At 36.3% G+C, this 22,642-nt stretch overlaps 1 protein-coding gene and 1 pseudogene across 2 annotated transcripts; one reads left to right on the forward strand and one right to left on the reverse strand.

The window, feature by feature from the left end:
- Window positions 1–3,034: 3,034 nt before the first annotated feature.
- LOC109078003 (roundabout homolog 3-like) lies at window positions 3,035–15,698 on the forward strand. Of its 2 annotated transcripts, XM_042756764.1 has the most exons (20): window positions 3,214–3,239; window positions 3,380–3,561; window positions 4,522–4,785; window positions 4,918–5,069; window positions 5,774–5,927; window positions 6,036–6,225; window positions 6,436–6,530; window positions 6,626–6,812; window positions 7,010–7,107; window positions 7,693–7,846; window positions 7,930–8,048; window positions 9,873–10,064; window positions 10,173–10,286; window positions 10,405–10,460; window positions 10,698–10,818; window positions 10,941–11,502; window positions 12,302–12,462; window positions 12,682–12,745; window positions 12,848–13,046; window positions 13,771–15,698. In XM_042756764.1, exons 2-20 carry the CDS (start codon window positions 3,447–3,449, stop codon window positions 14,194–14,196), a joined length of 3,423 nt encoding a protein of 1,140 aa, XP_042612698.1. In that variant the 5' UTR covers window positions 3,214–3,239; window positions 3,380–3,446; the 3' UTR covers window positions 14,197–15,698. The 2 variants fall into 2 exon arrangements, with proteins under 2 accessions (XP_042612697.1, XP_042612698.1); XM_042756763.1 differs by having other exon boundaries at window positions 3,035–3,561.
- Window positions 15,699–15,818: 120 nt separating this feature from the next.
- The window catches only part of LOC109077984, a 28,860-nt pseudogene continuing 22,036 nt past the window's right edge, over window positions 15,819–22,642 (reverse strand).

The raw sequence follows: 22,642 nt of genomic DNA on the forward strand, positions 1-22,642 counted from the left end.
TAATAATCTGATCTTAAAGAAATGTATTCAATTATTATTAGATGGAACATGTTGTCCTTCAGCATTTTTCCCTCTCTCTGATTTTGAACAAGTTCTAAAATACAGTATATATGGAATGGAAAATTAAATCAGCTATTTTTGAATCAGGTGATTTAATATAAAGTAAATAAAAAAATATCACAAAATATTAAACACATTTTTAAACACATGCAATATAAAACATATGTGTAATATTAAAAAACACTTTTTTTATATATAAGTTACAGGTATTTTAGTACTTTAAACAGAGCCTATGCTATAATATAATTAATAATGTCACATGCAGCCAAACACACATACAGGTGTGAAATGATTTATGCCAATTTGTACAACAAACGCTATTAGACTTGTGGACACCTTTTATGAATAACCATTACGGGGGAATTGGAACACAATTGTTCTCATTTTTCTCAAACTGAATGTTTTAGTTTTTTTTTATTTGTGGCCTCATTCATTTTGCTCAGTGTCTGAACACATGCAGAGTGGTGCTTTAGTCCTCTCATATTGTTCGTAGCGGTGGAGGGGTGCTGCTCTGCCACAGAACCCATCTGTGTGCCGTATGTGTGTCTGCTGCTCCATCATTAGATCAAGCCTGTTGCTTTGATAAAGCAGAAGACACACACTGACAAGTGCTCTCTGACAGAGATGCTGCACCGCATGAGGCTTAACACTTCTGCTCTTCATGGGTAAGTGCAGTATTTTTGCAATTGTTAAAATAATTGTATATGCTAATTGCATAGTTAATGCAAAATACTTACATTGATTTATTTTAAATTTTGTATAATGGTGTATACAAGCATAAATGCACTTATTTTCAATGAATCAAGACATATCAAGTCTTCTCTTGGTACTGTAAATGTAATGATTTTTCATGTAGATGACAAATGTTGACATGCAGATGCAGTATACACAACACAGTAACAGAATATACAATCAACACAATTCTGTTTGTACAACAGTATACAATGTTTTTTTTGTTTTGTTTTTTTACCTTGACAGTGAACACAACTCTAACTGTTTAAAGCTACACTGTAAAAAAAAAAAAAAACTAAACAAAAAACATTATATATATATATAATATATATATATATATATCTATATATATATATATATATATATATATATAATATATATATATATATACATATATATACTTTTTTTATAAAGTATAAGTTTATGTATGTCTTGCTCAGAAATAATATAAAATTGTTTTAAAGTAAATTCTAGATCTTTTTTTCAGTGTATAAACTATGAAAAGTATATCCATCTTTGTTTAGATTGAATATCAATCAAACTGGTTAAAATGCTTAAAAATTAAAAACTATGAAAAATTAAAAATATTCAATAACAAATAATAAAAAACAATACTCAATATCTACCCACCTTCCAAAAAAAAAAAAAAAAAAAAAAAAAAAAAAAATAATAATAATAATAATAATAATAATAATAATTTCAAAATATTCATAGATTAATAGTGTCAAACAGCAGTCATAATCAATAGAATGAACATTTAATATACATAAGCAAATCTTTTAAATCAGCAGCTAGCTGCTCAAATTGCAAACAAACTAACAAACAAATAAGTAAATGTAAAGATTGTTTTTAGTATTCCATCTGGATACTTTTCTGTATTTTCATTTTTGAGAATGACTGCAGGTGGATTCTGAATTCAGCTAAAAGTATATATTATCAGTCATTAAAGCTAAACTGTAAGTCATATATTTACATAAATAGGTAAACTATGAAATGTGATTCTAAAGTTTTCTCTTTACTTTTCCCCCACATATCCTCATATGACGAATGCCAGACATATTAAATTCCTTCTCTGGAGTGCTTAGATTGTATTTGTAAGGGGAAAAAATATTCAATACTTTAATGAATTGCTAAACTGCTTCTTCATTTAATGGGGTGTTGTTTGGCTAAAGAAAACACACCCCCGGCTCCTGGCATTAGATCCCATTAGCTCACCCACCTGCTGTCTATGGGCCATGCCAGATGAGTCATAAGGCTGAAGCACTCATTCATGGGATTTCTGTTCGCCCCTGAGTACTCACCTGCTCTCCCAATACTCTTATAATAGAGTGGATGCTAAAAATGTAATTATAATAATGATAACACATTATACATAATCAGAGAAAGATGACTTCTATGGCATGCAAATCATACACCTAAAATTAACGTATTAAAATGTTGCACAGCAAAAAAAAAAAAAAAAAACAATGATAAAAAATAAAACAATGTCAATATACTCTTCCTCCCATTTTTAAAATTTAAATTAAAATAAATATACATTAATTAATATACATAAAACGTTACCCACAAATTTACCTGACATTAGTCTTTAAAACAGACACATTTCCACTCTAAAAATTATCAGTGGTTGTCATAGAATATACTATGTGACATTTAATATGTTAATCTCTTATATAATCTGTTTTATAAAAATATTTCAGTACATTATCATCCACTCCCCCTAAAACCTCTCAGACCATAACTTAAATTATAATAATTATAAATTATAATAAATATTTAACACATTATCTGTGAATCTGAAACCCATATTGACTAATATTTTTGTGAAAAATGGAAGGACTGGAAGACTGCACTAAAACAGATGAAAATCTGTACCAAATTCCTACTGATTGCTGATTTTTCCACAAATGTATACTATGCACATTCATTCAGTTTAAATGATAATAAGCTTCTAAAGTCTAATTATGGATATCTTCATGACATTGAACTCATGTACTGAGGCCTGTAGAGAGAAAAGCATATTTACAGCATCATAGTATCACTCAATCCTCCCATGTACTAGCCATATAAGGGAAACAATAAAGACCGCCCTACATGGACACGGTGGCAATGAAAGCTTATGTGATCAAGTGCAAACCATTCCTTACAAGCTTTCTAACTGATCCTCTAAGTACAAAGCGCCCTAGCTCTTTTCATGTTACGATCAGTAAATGGAGGGTTTGCTGCTGTGTGGTGTAAAGTGGCCAGTCTATTGAAGAGAGTAAAGAGGTCTGTAGTATACAAAGGCTGGCTGTGATGATAATAGTGGTAATGAAACACAACCAAAATAGGAATATGCAGTGAGAGAGAGAGAGAGAGAGAGAGAGAGAGAGAGAGAGAGAGGAGGTGCTGGTGCACTGTGTGAGAGTTGTGATTTGCACTCATTCTTTGAAGACACACTCACACCAGTAAATGAGGCACAGCACAAGGATTTATGTTTTGATATTTACACTACTTTATGCCTGCTATCTGTTTATCTAATCTTATGAAAGGCAGTTATGTTGAATACTGCATTTAATATGAGAACTTTGGATTTTTTGTTTTGCAGTGGATGAATGCATTTGGTCAGATGAGGAATGATGCTATGGACCATTATCTTAATTTGAAAGGCACAGATGAAGAGGGCTAGCATGTCTCGTCCTGTATGGAGCTCAGTTCAGATGTCCTGTTCACTCTGGCTCCTCCTTCTGTCCTTTTCTATCAGGTTTAATCCAACTGGGTCTGAATTAGGTGAGTGTAACCTGTGTATTTTGGCTGCAAGTGTGTTTATGTTGTTTCACTAGATTTTATTCTGCTAAACAGGCCCAAAAAATGCATGTGTGCCATGCAAATGTTTTATGCACTTGCATAATTTGACAAAAGGCTTGCCAAAACATTGTGCTGCTCCACGTGTAACCTAGCAACGGTGGACTTCAAACTAGCCCTGATTCATCAAAGTGATGCCCATTTAAAATGAGATTTAATGTGCTGAAAGATACACTGAATATATGGAATAGCTGGTTATTACTTTGTAGACAGTAAGCAAATGCTAATGCGATATAAAATTATTTATGCTACAGATGATGCATACATTGTGTTTTCAGTACTAAGACATACAGAAGACACCTGACACCACATTAAAATTTGGGATTAAAAATCTAATTTAAACAGTTTTATGATTTAACAAAAAAACAATAAAGTAATGTAAAGTGAATAGTGTCATGATCTCCAGCTGGAGTGTCCATGAGATCCTACAGAGGGCACTCCATCCTTAAACTGTACCATTGTTTCATTGACTACATCTCCCCATGCCAGGAACTGATTACCCCTACAGCTGTTTCCAATTAGAATGATTTTTTAATTTTTGATTGTATATCTGTTTGCATAATAAATGAATAAATAAAAAAAGAAAGACTGTTTAAGTTGCACTCATTCACATCCACATTGCAAAGTATTGTTTTGCTGTTGCAGGCTCTACCAATCGTTTTCATTTGCCATTGTTTTGTTAAATTATTACGTTGGACTGTTTAGTTGGATTATGACCCTTGTCTGTTCCTTTGGATTACTCTTTTGCCACTGCCTTGGATTACCTTGTTTGCCGGATCTCATCCTTGCCTATATAAAATCTATATATTGTAATCTTATTTATTTATACTTTATCACAATTGTTTATTTATTTTATTTCCTTGCACCCCTTTGTCTTTTGCTCAGTATTTTCAGTGTTACCTGAAGATGGAGTTGGGATTGTAAACAGGTCTCTGATGCTGCACTGCACAGTGCTTGACTCTGGCCTGAAGGCTCCTCTATCGGTGAAATGGGAGCGAGACGATGGAGGTCTGGACAGCAGGATTCATCAGTTGGCCAATGGCACACTTTTCTTTCCCCACTTAAAAGAGGAAGACTTTGGAAATTATTCCTGTAGTGCAAAAAGAGGCAACAAACAGATTCAAACCACTGTCATGGTCAGCAAAGCATGTATGTACAATATATTGTACATGTATATTTTAGGAGGACAATTTCTTTAATGGTTACACACAGAATCCTGCACACAGGATCAGTCAGGTGTGTATTACAAATTGTCATTGATTGTAATTTGTTTGTTTGTAGGCCTGGATGATGTGTTCTTTCACCCTCAGTCCATGAGAACTGAAGAGGGACATGATGTTTTCCTTCAGTGTGTCTCTGGTGATAGTTCTCCTCCCGCTCAGATTTCATGGTTAAAAAACGGCAGAATTCTCACCAAAGGAAACCAGATTCAGGTACAGAACTTCAAAACACCTACTAGCAGCTACACACCCTGTTAGCCCATCAAATGAGGACTATAATTAAATAACTTGCAATAAATACAATCAAAAGCTGGTTTTAGGTTTACTCTTTTTAAAAATGAATCAATCTGAAGAATAATTTATATTTACAGAATAAATTTGCTTTAGTTTACCTAAAGTTATGACCAAATGATACAATGTTTGGTGATATTTTTCCTGTTAAAGGAGCAGTTCACCCAAAAATGATAATTTGCTAAATTTATTTACCCTCAAGCCATCCTGTCCAGTTTGTTTCTTTATTAGAACAGATTTGGAGAAATTTGGCTTTACATCACATGCTCAACAATTGTTTCTCTGTAGTGAATGGGTGCTGTCAAAATGAAAGTCTAAACAGCTGATAAAAACATCAAAATTTTGTTTGGGTGAACTATTTCTTTAATATCTCTAAAAGTCTTATCAAATGAGAATTTGGCTAGTTGAGGAGTGTTGATGATTAGTTAAAATGATTGGATAATACAGATCTACACTATATGATTCATGGCACCAACTCCAAAAGACAGTGTGAATATGACTAATGCATGGAGATTGTGGGTTTTGTGCAGTCAGATCCGATAACCTGTCATCAAAGTAGAAATTATATTGGACTCTGTGATAAGTTTAATAACCTTTCATTGCTAAGTACTAAATATTACCACTAGGGACAGTATGGAGGAGGGAGTCAAAGGAAGACTTCTGGCACTTTGCACATGGCTAACATCACCAAAGCAGACCAAGGAGTCTATATTTGCATCACCCACAATCATCTGCTAAATATAAGCAAAGGAAGTAAAGCAGCAACTCTGACAGTGCATGGTAAGACAGGGATATACAACTCTGATATATTTTGCATATTCAACTCTGACTTGCTTATTACTCACTTACTGATTTGTTAATTCAAGTGTCTTTGTGTTTATTGCACAGATTCCAATGTAGACGTAAAGATTATTGAAGGCCCCCAAAATGTCACTGTACCTGTTGAAATGGAAAGTGCAATGCACTGCTTTGTTGAAGGCTTCCCCTTTCCAACAATTCAGTGGTTTAAAGATGGAAATTCCTTACCCAATTCTTCTAGATGGGATCTGCAGAAAGATGGACAGCTGCTGATTTTTCAGTGAGGGTTTTCTTTGGCAGATTATGAATAAACAAGTGTGCAATTACAACAACAAAATATATACATATCTTCAAAGAATAAATAGGTTCAATAAAACACAGTCATTAAAATATACGGTCATTAATACATCCATATTTAAAAAAATACCATTTCATTAAATACTTACAATAAAATACATTGTAAAAGCAAGTGTGAAAATCATGTTCTTAGGAGAGTTTTGTCAGAAGATGAGGGCCTGTATTTCTGTGAAGCTCGCAATGAGAGGCAGAAAGTGATATCTGAACCAGCCTACCTCCTTCCTGCAGGTACTTCCTTTTCAGATGAACCCACTTTCATTCCAGGTGGCAGCTGTTCACACCTGTCCTCTATTTCGCATATCCTTTCATCTCTTTTCACACAGTTATGGATTGGAGCTTTGTTCTTGAACCTGCCAACCTAACAGTGAAGAAGGGTGAAGCTGCGACTCTTTCCTGTAGGCCTCCTCACAGCAGACCCCAAGCTCAAGTGTCCTGGTTTAAGAACAACAGTCTCCTCCAGACAGGACTGCATTATACTTTTGATTATAATGGAGACCTGGTCTTCCACAGGTGTGTTTTGTGGATTTGTTTGTTTGCTATAGTTCATTCTTATCTATCCATTCATGTACTCTGTTTTTGCTAAACTGTGATGTTTGTGTATATTTGTGTGCATGTCCATATTTTAACTCGCATAGTAGTATCTGTATATTCAATCGTGTAATAAGAGAAAACTGTATTCATATTTTAATTGAGTCTCTGTCTTTCAGTGTACAAGAGACAGACAGTGGATTGTATTTCTGCACAGCTTCTAATTCCTATCTCAGAAGAGCTCTCACATCGAAAAAAATCTTTCTGGATGTTCTTGGTAAGGAATTATTTGGCTTTCTTGAAAGTAACCCATAGATCTATCAGATCCTGATTTAGGTGTTATCTGAGAAAGGTTTATGAAATCTGAAAACCCAGGATTTTTTGCCTACTGAAATCAGGCCCTGACAGAATCTGCCATATGACTTTAAATAATTTGCAATTATTAATCATAGTTTATAAATTTGTTAAAAGCTGTGGAGAGCACTCCATTCCTCTTGATAGCTGAAAGCATAGGTAAATTACCCCGAGTATTTAATAAAAAACATGCAAGGGTTAAGTGTGAATATTGTAAATAATGTTTGTTTAACTCCTGTATAAAAATGATATGATTATGTTTCTATTTTTTTAAGAATCATATGATTTTAATAAAATTTTTTTTTTTTTTTTTAATTTGGCATTTCTATCACAATGTCCTGAAACACCTGTAGTTTTATCATGGACCGATGGAAGTTGACTAACCCATAAAACCCTGACTTAAAAAAACGATTAGCTGATCATTTGTGACTTGTACTCTTCATTATGTTTGCTCAGCTCCCATAATTATATATTTTTTTCTATGGTCATGCTGGCCTTATTATTTCAGAACCTCCATCCGTGACTATCTGGCCGACTGTGGTGACGTCTCCTGTAGGTGCTGAAGTGACGATTCTCTGCCAGGTATTAGGACACCCTGCTCCTTTCATCAGGTGGTCAAAGCAGGGACGTTCTGTCCAAACTGGAGGCAAAATTATAATGGGGTACGTATTGCATGAAGAGTTTATTAACTATAATTGTAGTTATTGTTTACGAGGTGGTGCATGTGTACTCATTTTGTTCCCAGGTTAAGAAACACAACACTCTACATTTCATCAGTGAGAACATATGATGAAGGACATTACACATGCACAGCCTCCAACACACTGGGTCACGATCAGAAAACCATGACTCTTCGGGTTGCTGGTAAATCTCCCTTTGCAAAAATAGCATACTAGCAAAAAGTACCATGCACTAACATGTACTGTACCATGATATTCTTTGAAATAAGAGGATATATAAATACATTATTATGCTAATCATTTAGTACCATGGGTTGCTTTTTAGAAGTGATCTTCAAAATACATCATAAACTAATTCACATTTTGTGTGGCAATGTAAAATTATGGTCTATTAAAACTGTACTACTAACACCTGTATCATAAACATCATACTATTAATGGGTACTGTGGAGCTAGTTGGTGATCTTAATTGCGCAACACACGGACATCAACATTCAGCATACAAAACATAACAATGGTAACAATCAAATTAATTTGATAATAAGGCTCTGAACATTACAAAAAATTATGCTTTGCTAATTCTTACAACAAACACTGGCAACGAAACTGGCAATTAAAGCTGGAAAATAGTAAAACAAAGCAATTGCTTAATTTTTCACGCCTCATTGCACTCTGGAAATCAGCATATTATTTGTCAAGTCACCTTTATTTATATAGTGCTTTATACAATACAGATTGTGTCAAAGCAGCTTTACAGTATTAAACAGAAAAAAAATTTCAAAGTCAGGTCATTGATTCAGTGATGTCATCATCCAGTTCAGTTCAGCTCAAATAGTGTCTGTGCCATCAAGCTGAAAATATTGCCAGAAATTAAGTATCCTCAACTAAGAAAGCCAAAGGCGACAGTGGCAAGGAACCAAAACTCCATCTGTGACAGATATGGAGAAAATAAAAACCTTGGGAGAAACCAGGCTCAGTCAGGGGGGACATTTCTCCTCTGACCAGACAAAATTAAAATGTTGTGGCTTAATTCCAGGCTGCAGCACAGGTCAAATTGTGCAGAGGACTCGTGGTCTAGTTGGACTAGTTGACATTGTCTCCATTGACATTCAGGGCCATAGAGGTTGTCTCTACATGCTGATCTAGCATCTGGTCTGGATACGTACTGTATCTGGGTGGCTACGGTGACCTCGGAATAAGAATGAACCAGACTAATATTAGTGTAGATGCCATTCTTCTTACGACGTAGCAAATACATTGGGGGTTATGGGAAGTGTTCCCGGTTCTGGTTGACCTAATTAATGCAGCCTAACAATCCTTTATTGGATTTGAATTATAGAAATGTGATAGTGTGTTATGTGTATGGCAGGTTAAAGAGATGGTTCTTTAATTTAGATTTAAACTGACACAGTATGTCCCAAACAATGTGCGGTAGATTGTTCCAGAGTTTGGGTTCTAAATAAAAGGATCTGCCACCCACAGTTCATTTTGATATTCTTAGTATGATCAAATGGCCTGAGTTTTGAGATCACAGCAGACGGGAAGGACCATAATGCAATAAGAGCTCGCTTGAGTACTGAGGAGCTAAACCATTCAGGGCTTTATGAGTAATTAGCAAGATTTTAAAATTTATATGATGTTTAATAGGGAGCAAGTGCAATGTTGACAGAACCGGGCTAATATGGTCATACTTCCTGGTTCTCGTAAGAACTCTAGCTGCTGCATTTGGACCATTTGTAGCTGAGAATATACTCAAAGTGTTTGGCAACTAAGACTAGTTTTAAATTATTTAGCTTTACGTTATTGTGCAATTGCGGTTTAATCAGCTTCAGTTAGTGGAACATAAAAAAAATTCAGTTGTTTTATTTGCCAGTGTAACTCAGAAAAGCCAGGTTAACATAACTGATGTTTTTAATTAGGTTGAACTGACGTTTATTTGCTTAATTTTTAGGTAAAGTCAACTAATTTTCAAAATTAGATACAATTTGACATATCTTCTTGTTTTCAGTGAAACCAGTCATTGTTTCCTTCGTTGCATCGCTCACTGTCTCAGAGGGATCACCTGTTAGTCTCCCTTGTCGAGCTGTTGGAGATTTTCCTGTCAAGTACACTTGGATTAGAACTGCATCGATGCAAAATTCACCAAAACTGTCTGGTTCAAACTCTCTGGTCTCACTACCACAACAGATACACATTGATGGTTTGTTACATATTGGACAGATTGTGGTTTTACCATATGATGCAGTTTTTTTTCTTGTAGGCCATACTTTTTTTTATATATATATATAATTTAAAATGCATTTTACAGATAATGGGACATTAGTCATCTCCAACATCCACCGGTCTGATGCAGGAGAGTATCACTGCACTGCAGAAAACAGAGTCGGTCAGGATGTGAGAAGTGTCATCATAACTGTAACTGGTGAGCAAAATGCAAGAGACCTATGATTGTTTTAGTTCTCATAGCTCCAGTCAATAAACATCAGTTTCATGTTTGCACATCTTGGTTTATCTAACCAGCCAAATGCTCTAACTTAAAGCTGACTCTGATGTCCCACCTGATAAGGAAGCACTGAGTAAAACGGTTATGCCCCCTGTGAGTAATGCAATATGCAGAGATAGTCATGCTGTACCATCCGTGACATTAGCCTCATAACATGTGACTGACTCTGTCTTTGTTTTGTGAGTACTTTGGCATTTTCATTAACATTCTCCACCATTTTGACCATTTTTATTGGTTTAGTTCTTTAAATTGGTTAAATAATACCTTGCAATACGTGCATCTGTTAACAACCATGGATCTGAAATTAGTTGTTTTTTTCCAACCTTGCAGGTTTCAGAGAGTGAGCAAGAGCTAGTTACTATTTCCATTCCTTATGGTTCAAAGCTTCTGAGTAATACAGAGATAAATGAATCCCTTCAACAAACAACTGAAAATTACACAAAGATATCCTGTAAGTCCTTCTTCAATAATCAACAGGATAATAACACACCTCAGAGAATCTTCTTGATTTTTTCTTGCAAAACTAAAAAATTATGTTCTTATTCTTTCTTTCTTTTTTTTCCATTGGTGCAGTGTTAAATGCTTTTGTGGAGGACTCACCAACATATCTGAATCTTGAATCTACCCAAGACACTACAGAGTTCATTTCACTTAAGCCAAGTGGCATTAGCATAGGAATTAATGAGAAAAACAAACAACCCATTCAAACACAAAAACCAACCCCTGTGCCTGTCAAACCTGCACCATTTCCCCCACTCAAAGAGACTTTTTTAAAGGACGCACGTCAACATATCCAAATAACAGAGCAGGTCACAAAACCTCCAGTAACGAATCCAAACACAAACACCCCTTTCCCAGCAGACTTATATTCCCATACCCAGCTTAAAAAAATTCAGAGTGTTTCCCTGAATAGTGCCCAGTCCTTTAGTGGACAAGCTCAGACTACAGGCTTAACTTTAGTGGATGTAGAGAATTTCACTGCCTCAGCTCCTGTGGAACAACATCAAAATCAGAGTCAAATCATCAAGCAGACTGGAAGTACCAAGACATCAGTGACAAATGACACAGAACTTGTTGAATCACTCAAGAAAAACACCTCACAGGCCCCTATGAGGACCACTGACAATAATAACAGGTTGGTGATCAAATGAACCTCTTTGTTAATGAGCTTCTCGGTTCTTTTGCCGTTTAAACAGAGAAGAAATCTTATATTTGCTAATATTAATATTAATAATTTTATTTATTTTTGGGGGGTTGTTTTTGGTCATTGTTACAGCATAAGATCAATACATAATACATACAAAACAAAAAGCATTATTTCCTTTCATATTTGTAAACACATTGAATGTGACAGAATTAAATATATTTCTGTGTAGGCCCATAAATGATCATGACAAAAAAAATTGTGCTGTATGTGTGTAACACAGGATGGAAGACAGTTACACTGTGTGTTTTGCAATTTCAGAAGAAAGCGATTATTTTAGGGACTTATACATTTTCTTCTTGGTTTAAATCCATGATGAGCATTGATATGTATTTGACAGTTTGAAACTTGACTACTTTTTGTCAGCAGTGCCTACTTAAACATATTCTCACAAGAACATGTGGCATGAACAATTTTATCTAGTTCCTCTTTTTTCTTATCTGAGAAATTGCTGGAGCATGCTTTGGTTTCAGTTTGGTTCCTTCAGGCGATGTATTGTGAAATAATTAACAATGAAAACAGAATTACTGACTTTTAACAAAACACATTATTGCAATGCAGGGAAATGTAAGACCATCTGAAATTATCTTAGCATCTATATTGATTTTATGATTTAATTATGGTATTGCTGCAAGGACACATTTTTCAGTGTCCTGAAATAATTCCTTCATAATAAACTATAATGGCTTCTTTGAGTTTTTAAATATCATATTACCTTTTTTTTCCTCAGAGAAAAGGAGAAATCCCAAACTTGGTTGCCTGTGATTGAGAAGCATGATATTCCCATTGTGGTTGGAGTTGGTGTTTCATTGGCATTCATTTTCATTGCCATGGCCTTTTACTCTCTGGTTCAGAAAAATGATCCTGCAGCTGTACCTACAGGGAGGGCAGGTGATATAAAATTTATTTACTAAAAACAAACCTTGATACTCATTTTACTCACAGCCTGTGATGAGTTCATAAATAAGATGTTTAAGTTCATCGAAACATTTTATATATATATATATATATATATATATATATATATATATATATATATATATATATATATATATATATATAAATTTCTTTCTTTGTTTTTATTATTATTATTTTTTTTCTCTCTCATAGCTCTGAGGGGAATATGTGGCAGGCATGGGGAACATCTTGCAATGGAAAGGACATATGATAACAAGTAAGTCTTGTTGAGAGCATAAATACATTTTATAATGCCTCTGTCAATGTTGCATTTATTGAATAGTTGTTTTGTAACTTTCTTAATGATGGCACATTTTAGGGCATTTGAAGATGATAATTTGATGGCTGTTATTGAGCAAAGCCCCAACACATTGGAGACAAGAGCGCTCCCAACAGAAGCCAGCCCATCCATCCTGATGATGGAGCCACCGTCCGATGATTTGCAAGAGTGTGTCCAGTCCACCCAGGGCCTGCCAGTTATTGTGGAGACTCACCCAGAGCCTAGAGAAGAGGATCAGGTTGGAACCTTTGTGGTGTTTTTTTTACCTCTTTAACAAATTTTATTCCAAACATATGAAGGTGAATATCTTGATACCTGACACTGAATGCCTCTTATGCTCACCAAGACTGCAATGCTTGATCAAAAATACAGTAAAAAAGTAACAAATTTCTATACTTCTATTTAAGTATACAATTTAAAATATAATTTATTTATCTAATGGCAAAGCTGAATTTACTAATAGGCATTTCTTATTATCAGTGTGAAAAACAGTTGTGCTGCTTGATATTTTTGTGAAAACCATCATTCATTTGACCAATTCAAGTGTCTTAGATGAACAACATTTATTTGAAACAGTAACCTTTGTAATATTATTTAACATCTTAACTGTCACTTTTGTCACTAGTTTTTAATGAACAACAAAGTTATCATATGACATAAGCGCATGGGTCATATGAACACTTTTATAGCAGCTTTTTGTCATTTTTGGAGCTTATCAGCCCCTGGTCACCAATCACTTTCGTTTTATGGAACAAAGCAGCATGATCATTCTTCAAAGTTTCTCCTTTTCTGTTAAATTAATAGATTCATTTTGAAATTAATAATTTTATTTCTACATATAGAGCATTGCACTCTTTTGGACTACAGACATAAGGAAGTCAGTCTGTGGGCTAATTCACAGCTATAAATAAAGAAGCAACAGTTACTTGTTTTCTTTTCTTTTTTTTCCCATTCTGAATTAGTTGGAGACTATATTTGAGGAGGGGAAGGTCACTCCCTCACCACATTCTGACATTCAGCTGCAGTGCATGGAGGACTGGAGGAGCAGAGAATTTGAACCAGGTCAGGACGCCCCCTCACCTCCTCCAGCCAATCCACCACCTGCCCAGGAGGAAGGCCTGCGCTCTTCCCTGACTCTCCAGACCAGCGATCCCTCCTCAACTCCTGTGCGCCACAGCATCAATATTTCCCATGGTTTCTCTCCCCTCCTGCTGTCCCATTGTGTGTCCCTGGGCATGACCTCTGTGGCTGTGGATGTGCACTTCTACCCATCAGGTCCCTCGGCAGCCAGTCGTCCTCCATGCCCTGCCTATGGACCTCCAGGCCAGCAGGTGAACACCAGGCTGGAGCATGAACTGACTACACCCTCTGCTAGCCACAGTAAATAACAAGAGTGTGACAAACATTGAAGTCATGAGAAAGCTCTGTTAAATCGCTCACTACATAGGGCGACAGGCAGTTAGGATAAAGGTGGTGCTGATGCTTTATTCTCCCTCTAATTTTATTTTTTTTCCTATGATGTCGGTTTAATGAAAGGCAACATGAGCTTTCATGGAGCCATGCGTTAGAATGGCTGCATGTGAATGAACTACTTTCACAGCATGTGCTAAATTTGATCAGAAATGACTTTGCATGCTACAACTGCCATACTGTCAGACAGAAGAAACAAAACTATTTAAATGAATATAATCATATATAACAGTCTTTAACTGTAAATTATATGGCATTTCATATTTCTGAAACCCATAGAGTTCACATTATTTTACAGTAAAATGACATATAAAGCAATGTTAAATCATTTACAGTTTTTCGCCATAAATGGTAAGGTATCTTACAGATAAACCATTAACAGTTTTTTAGCATAGCACTTTTACAAACATTTTTTATGGTGTGGCATTAGGAATGGTCGATATAACTAAAAATGTTTAAATATTTTTCAGTCTTTTAAAAAAAATTGATAATTGTATTTGATATCAATATTTATGAGTTAGCTTTAAAAAGTGTATTTTCTTATTATTATTGATATGATTGATTGATGATATATATATTGTTTTTTAAATCAAAGGAAACACTATTTTTTCCAAACAGCTATTGTTACCAAGTTTATTAAAAAAATTAATCTAGTTTGAATAATGAAGGCATTTTCATTAAATGAACATAGAGTATTTAATCATTTCTATCCATTATTTAATATTTAATCATTTATATCCACCAATATATAGTAACAGCAATATAGTATTTAACTTCATATATTTTTACTAAGACATTTTAATATGTGAAAAATATCATGCATTCATTTGCATGTATTGATACCAACCTTGAAATCTTAAAGAGCCCCAGCCTGAGATTTTGTGGTCTGTATATATATATATATATATATTCAGACACAGGGAACAATTGCAGGTAACATTTATCATTAATCAGGTTTATAAATACTGTCTTTCCTCTAATGCCAAGGAATTTATAATACTGCAAGTATTTAAGAGTAATTAAATGTATATATTAATGTATTTCTGAAATAAGAAGTGACTTCTACAAACCTAGCCATAGCATTATGTAAAATATAGTTGAAAAAGGTCTCCACAGTAATGGAGAGTAAATGCAAAGGGATAATAGAACTTAAAGTTGTAAAAAGGTTTTATTTGTGCAACATCTCGACTGTTACTTCCGCTCGTGCCAAAGGTTAAACCACCTTACCATTAGTTATTTCTGTGACTTGTATTGTTGAAAATTAATCTTAAGATATTGGGAGTATTGTACTTCATGGGCAACAAACTGTTGTATTTTGCTTTTACATAGAAGTAAAAGTGACCAATTAATACAATTAATAAAACTAAGTCTCCTGTTGACTTTTTGAAGTCATGTTATAAGAAGCTAAAACACAAGTATCATACTATTTACATAATTTTATTCAGAACAGATCAAAGCGTGATAGATTAGTTACTTCATGTGAAGTGTTATTGTCTTAGTTAATGGCCACAAATTAACGATTATTAAGATTGCCGGAAATGGTAAAGAGCCATTTAATTGTACAATTTAAACATTTTGTTGTAAAATAGATGATTTGCCATTTTATTTATTTAAACCTCTTATGTAAAGGATCAGACATACAGGTACATTACTTTTTGACAAACTAATTCACATTGTAAAAAAATCTCATAGTAATGGTGCTACAAATTGATATATTTTGCTTGGAAAAACATGAATATTATAAGGTTACATTCATTCAAATCAAAGATCATAAATGAATACAAAAGTGAACACTCTGTAACAAAGAAAAAATAACTGTCCATCACAGATCCACAGTTCAGGAAATTGCATATTTCAAGTTGAACAGTGCATTAGAATTTAGAAATCTGCATAACAAAACAGATATGAGGCAGCAGATACAATTAATTTTTCATCATCATAAAATGGACGGAATACAAGTTTTTTTTTTTTTTTTTTTTTTTTTTATATGAATTAAAGCTAAATGTTTATTTGGCCTGTGATGGACTGGTCATCTGTCCAGGGTCTTTCCATGGGATACGACCCTACATAGAACAAGCGGTTTGGAAAATGGATAGATGGTTGTTTGCCAATATGAGTGCCAGTAAACAAAGTAAAAAAAATGTTTCTATATGACTGGATCATCCCGATGATATAAGGTTACAACCAATCTTTAAAGCTTTGATCAAATAGGTAGCAAGAAATCACCAACCTTTTAGTCAATTCTCTAATTGATCCTTTGTTAAGTTCCACCCCCTTTGAGATTACCATAAACAGCATGACTTTCAGTAAAATATGCTTGTAAAGTGGGAAGAAATGTACTGTGGCATTGTATTATAAAATAACAAAAGCTGGCAGATGGCAACAGTTGCTAAAGCAGGATTTGTCTGTAATGTTTTTATGGTGGAGCTTAGCAAAGGGTCCATTAAATCCATAAAATTCTCATGTATGTTGTAATAAACACTCTTTCATAATCCAAAAATGTTAATAATATTGTAATACTATGAAAATCCATTTTTCAGTCACCTTGTTACAAATAACTACTCTATTAATTGTCATTACCAATTCATTTCTGATTTACAAGATAATTGTTTTCATTCACATCTGTAAATAGAAGTCAAATTTTTGATCAGTGATTTAAAACAGATTCCAGAAATACATTGTGCTAAAGTTCACCATGAGATGTCCTCTGTTGTTTGTAATCTGATGGAGGAGTATGGAAAGATACATAGGGACACCATTTTGTATTCAGGCAAACCAGTTTCTTCAAAGTAGCAGAGTTTACTATATCAAAACCTGTCTGCCCCCCAAATGTACTGGGCTTCCAGTACTCAGGGGAGCAAATAGGATTTCCCATAAGGCCTTTTAGGGAAAATGGGGCCCCCATTTCCACCATGCTCTCGCCAAATATCGCACCAGGTCGTGTCTTCTCTAGCAAAAGGGCTGGGTAGAATTCCAGAGCATCAATATGACCATACAGTTTCTCTAGTACTTTAGCCATCTCTTCTTCTCCTGCAAAACATAAAAACATAAATATTAATGTGGCCTGGTGGGTAGTTCATGTGCTAAGTGAGAACCACCCAATCACATTGTGTAAACATGAAAGGAATAGTTCACCCAAAAATAAAATGAGCTGAAAATGTATTTATCCACAGGACAGTAGATGAGTTTGTTTCTTAATCGGAATAGATTAAGCATTGCTCACCAGTGGATCATTTGTAGTGAATGGGTCCCGTCAAAATAAGACTTCAAATAGCCGATAAAAATATCACAAAAATCCACAAGCAATCTACTTAACTTTAGTCCATTAATTAATGTCTTGTGAAGAGAAATGCTGTGTATTTGTAAGAAATAGGGGTGGAACGGTTCTAGATAAAAAAATTTAACCATACGGTTCTCCACCCGGTTCGGCATGCGCTTGCACCATGGTTCAACTTAAAAATGACAATCTGTAAAATGGTTTATTAAAAATAACAACACATAAAACAGTTTGGTCAATGTATGTTTCTGTCCATGGATATGCATTCTGGCTTCCCAATACATAACAAAGATGAAGAAAAAAAAAAAATTGTGGACAAACCTGTCACTCTTTGTTCAGTGCAAGTGCCGTATGCTGGAATATGACCAGTCATTGATGCCGTCATCACCCGGGTGCACACACGCATGCCGCATTCGCACTGTGAGACCTAAACTAAACCCATTTAAGCCTTGGTTTAAATATTAAAGAGTGACCGTACCCCGTTTTGATGTGCGCGCTCATCCAAAGTCAGAACGCTCGCACCCAAATATTGAGTTCGTTTTCAAGGCTTGAAAGGACAAATATCCAGGTGAAGTACTAAAATGCTAGAATCCTAGCTTCCTCAAACACATAAACAAACCTACATAAAGTGCCGTAAAATAGCCCACACGCCTACAGAAACACATCCACAACCTGAACAGCACAACCCTCTCCGTGGCCACCAGTGCTGCCACTAAAACACAAGGAAAAATCTGTCTGGTCTTGCATATCAGAACAGATTCAACCACAGATGCCTCTCCGTGGCCACCAGTGCTGCCACTGAACGGCCAATTGCTCTGGCCATTTCCTTGGTGGCCCAGAGGGACAAATCTGTGGCCCGATGCAGTTCAGCAACTGCGTCGGATTTCCCTCCCTCCTTCTCATCCAGGTCCTTGAGCAGGTCAGCCTGGTATACCTGCAACACCGCCATAGTGTGCAGACCTGCCGCTGTAAAAGCTTTCCTTACCAGACCAGATGTCAGTCTAACCGGCCTGGTGGGAAGAATTGGGGCCTTCAAGGACGAAGATGAAGATGGGGAGAGATAGCTCCACCGCTGGCATCACCCCATATCTCTTCTTATTTAACCCCACAATATTAGAAAAGTTAGTGACAGTGGGGCTGAAGAGACGGGACGAGTATGGTTTATCCCATGATCTTGACACCTCAAGATCATGGGATAAATGGAAGACCCCTGCGTGAAGGCTGCAATCTAGCATGCAAAAAACATTCGTCCAATTTACTCTTGGGACGGACTTTCTCCTCCTCCACTGGTCAGTCAATGTTTATTTTGGCTACAGCACGAGTCACAACCTCCATGAGGTCCTCATACGCAAGGGACTGTGGTGGCATCACATCAACCTCCTCAGAGGAAGATAGATGAAGCGTCTGGCTCTCTTTCTGGGGGGAAGAAACAGCTGCGCGTGCTTCTGAACCCTGAGAGGAAGCCGTGGATCTTGCGGTTGAGGACCGAAATAAGGACGAACCCGTTCCGGATTCCTCCGCTAAATCAGCTTGCGATCCCCATGACAACGGTCTGCGCTGTGCCTCGGCAGCAGCGGGACCGGAGCAAATGAAATTGCTAGCCTGACCGCTTTTATCCAAGATGGCTCCCCTCGAGAGCTGATCGTGCATGCTCCACTCCCAAACAAATGACACACAGATCGTGAGTATCTCCACCCGCAAGATAGCGCTGGACATCGTCTGAAGTGCCGTTCACTTGCCACTTTCTTTGATTTTTCCAGGAGGAAAAATCTGTCTGGTCTTGCATATCAGAACAGATTCAACCACAGATGCCTCTCCGTGGCCACTTTCTTTGATTTTTCTTTACACTTTGACATTGTAACTTTTCTAACAGAGTGTTTTTCTGAATGACTAATGCTTTGCAAACATTCACACACACCACAATGCGCTCACTAAACAGCAGAAGCTAACATGCACTCCCACTCATGACATCTCGCTTCTCTATTGGACTGATTCCGCAAGTGCTTCAGAACGTCATGCCTGACCTTCTCTCAGTCAAACTGTCCCAGCTCTCTGTGCCCACCCCAATCTGTCAGTGGATCACCAGCTTCCTGACAGACAGATAACAGCTAGTGAGGCCGGGCAAACTCACATCCAGGACCCTCACTATCACCACTGGTGCCGCCCAGGGTTGTGTTTTCTCCCCATTGCTCTTCTCCCTGTACACTAATGACTGCACCGCTAAAGACCCCTCTGTCAAGCTCCTGAAGTTTTACGGACGACACTACAGTCATCAGCCTCTTCAAGGACAGAGACAAGTCTGCTTACAGACAGGAGGTAAAAGAGCTGTCTGTCTGGTGCAGATATAACAACCTGGAGCTCAACACGTTCAAAACAGTGGAGATGATAGTGGACTTCAGGAGACACCCCCCTGCACTCCCCTCACTCACCATCATAAATACCACTGTGGCAGCAGTAGAGTAATTCAGGTTCCTGGGCACCACCATTTCTCAGGGCCTGAAGTAGGACAGTCGCATTGACTACATTGTGAAAAAGGCCCAGCAGAGGTTGTACTTCCTTCTCCAGCTGAGGAAGTTCAACCTGCCACAGGAACTGCTCATACAGTTCTACTCGGCCATCATTTAGTCTGTCCTGTGTTCATCTATAACTGTTTGGTTTGGCTCAGCTACCAAATCAGACAGCAGGAGACTACAACAGACAGTCAGGACTGCTGAGAGGATTATTGGTGCCCTCCTGCCCACTCTTAAAGAACTTTACACCTCCAGAGTGAGGAAAAGGGCTTGTAAAATCAGTATGGACCCCACACACCCAGCACACTCCCTCTTTGAACTGTTGCCCTCTGGCCGGCACTACAGACCACTGTGCACCAAAACGGCCAGACACAAGAACACTTCTCCCCCGGCCATATCTCACCTGAACAACACATGAACACACCTCAGGACTGTACATCTGTAAATAACTCACCAAAATGTTCATCTGTAAATAGCATTATTATTAGTGTTTTTATCATTTCTGTCTACTGACATTTTATTTTCTCTATATTTTATTACTATATTATTATATATAACATATTGTCTATTCTCTTTATTATTAGTGTTTTTATTACCTCAAATTATATGTATGACTGCACTATGTTTGTACTTTCTGTACTGGAAGCTCCTGACACCAAGATGACTTATAAAGCTCTTTCGGATTCTGATATACTGTATGTATTCCCTGTTCAGACAAGATTACTTTTTTGCTGGAGAAAGCAATATTATAGATAGAGGACTCGTTATTTTAACCATAACAATGGTGTGAAGTTAAAAACATCTTAATTATGGATTAGTATGACACACAGCCTTTCATTTCACAAGATGTTAATCGATGGACCGGAGTCATGCGGATTACTTGTGGATTCTTGTGATGTTTTTATCAGCTGCTTTGACTCTTATTCTCACGGCACCCATTCACTGCAGATGATCCAATGATGAGCAATTAATGCAATGCTAAATTTATTCAAAATCTCTTTAAATGAAGAAGCAAAATCTACATTTTGGATGGCGTGAGTAAATTTTCAGCAAATTTTCTATTTTCGTATAATCCAAATATCCAAACTTGACCCTGAATTTTCAGCATGTTATCATTTCTCTTATTACACCATTAAAAATAATGATCAGCTACATTCAGAACCTCTTAAAAAGACACAGTCAACCGTGAAATCAAGATATCACAAGAAGCTCTTTACAGGCATCAATGATGAGGATTTGTCTTCCCTTGTGATTTCAATTTGAAAATGAAGCTTTAAAAGGGGTAGAACAATACCTGTAAATTCTGAGAAAGATGTGTAGGGTTTCAGATTGAATCTCTTGCGATATTCATTAAAGGGCTGAAGTCGAAGCTCCCTAGATTCAATGATGACCCCCTCAGCTACTTTGCGCACCACTGGGTGAATGTTATGACCACCTCCAATCTGTCAGAACACAAAGAGATTTATGATTAAGAATGCAGAAGCCCTCTTTAACCTTAATTACCTACAAAAAATAACATGCACATTAAATTCAGTAGTGAAATTATATTTTAATCTATTAAAAATAAGTAAACATTTATATTACCTAAAAATATATATAATACCATGTATGTTATGTATATTGTATTTAGGAATTTTGGAATGTGGAATTCAGTGTTCCCCAACATCTGTTCAGGTTCTACAGAGCTTTTGTTGATATTCTGCAGACACATATTCACTGTGATCCTGCCTATAAGCCTGATTATGCTATGATGAAAAAGGCTTTCTGTTTATCTAAAAGAAATCCCCGTCATATCAGTTTTTCAGCAACCTAAAAATCAGATTAAACCTCACACTTTAATTGTTAACACTTCAAATATTTCTGCCTTACTTGTTCACTTCCTCACTCTCATGCTCTCCCAGATGTATGAGGTTATTTTATTTTTAGAAAAATAATCCTTGTGAGTATGTAAGGATAACCACGCAAAATGAACACAACTGTAATCCATATGACCCCGTTTGAGAAGAAAGTCTTATACATTTGGGATTGCATGAGGGTGAGAAAATGATGAGAGAATTTTCATTTTTGGTTGGAGCATCACAGACATGTCTGAAACAACGAGGGCGGTAAACTCATTGGAAATGACCCTTGAAATGACAAAAACAGACCAAGAAACCTAAGAACCTACTAACATCCCAGAGGAGGCCTGAGGGTTATTGCACCTCGTTATGAAACAGGGTTTCTGTTTTTCTTTTGGAGCAGATGTGTAAGTCATTAAATTCTCCTCCAGAGCCCTCAGAGTCTCAGCCTCAGATGTCACGCCCACAGACCTTTGGCTGAACGTCTGATGCATACAGCACTCAAAAGTGGAAACACTTCAGGAGTTTTGAAATCGTCATTGGATTGGTTGAATTATACAGGATTTCTGTGAGATGTGTGTGTCACGTTCTTTAACGTTCCACCTGGAAACAAATATTCTGTGGCACCAAACCCCCTCACGAAAGAAGAAAGCCATCATGTTTACAACCCTAATCAAAAAAACTTATCACAATCAACTAAACGCTGGAAGTACAAACCCGATTCCAAAAAAGTTGGGAC

The sequence above is a fragment of the Cyprinus carpio genome, chromosome A5, assembly GCF_018340385.1.
Source record: "Cyprinus carpio isolate SPL01 chromosome A5, ASM1834038v1, whole genome shotgun sequence".
Taxonomy (NCBI): domain Eukaryota; kingdom Metazoa; phylum Chordata; class Actinopteri; order Cypriniformes; family Cyprinidae; genus Cyprinus; species Cyprinus carpio.

Coding starts and splice junctions, on each gene's coding strand:
- LOC109078003 (XM_042756763.1), top strand. CDS start 3,447: ATGAAGAGGGCTAGCATGTCTCGTCCTGTATGGAGCTCAGTTCAGATG. Junction 5,928..6,035: donor AGCAACTCTGACAGTGCATG/GTAAGACAGGGA, acceptor TTTATTGCACAG/ATTCCAATGTAGACGTAAAG. Junction 10,065..10,172: donor ACAACAGATACACATTGATG/GTTTGTTACATA, acceptor TGCATTTTACAG/ATAATGGGACATTAGTCATC.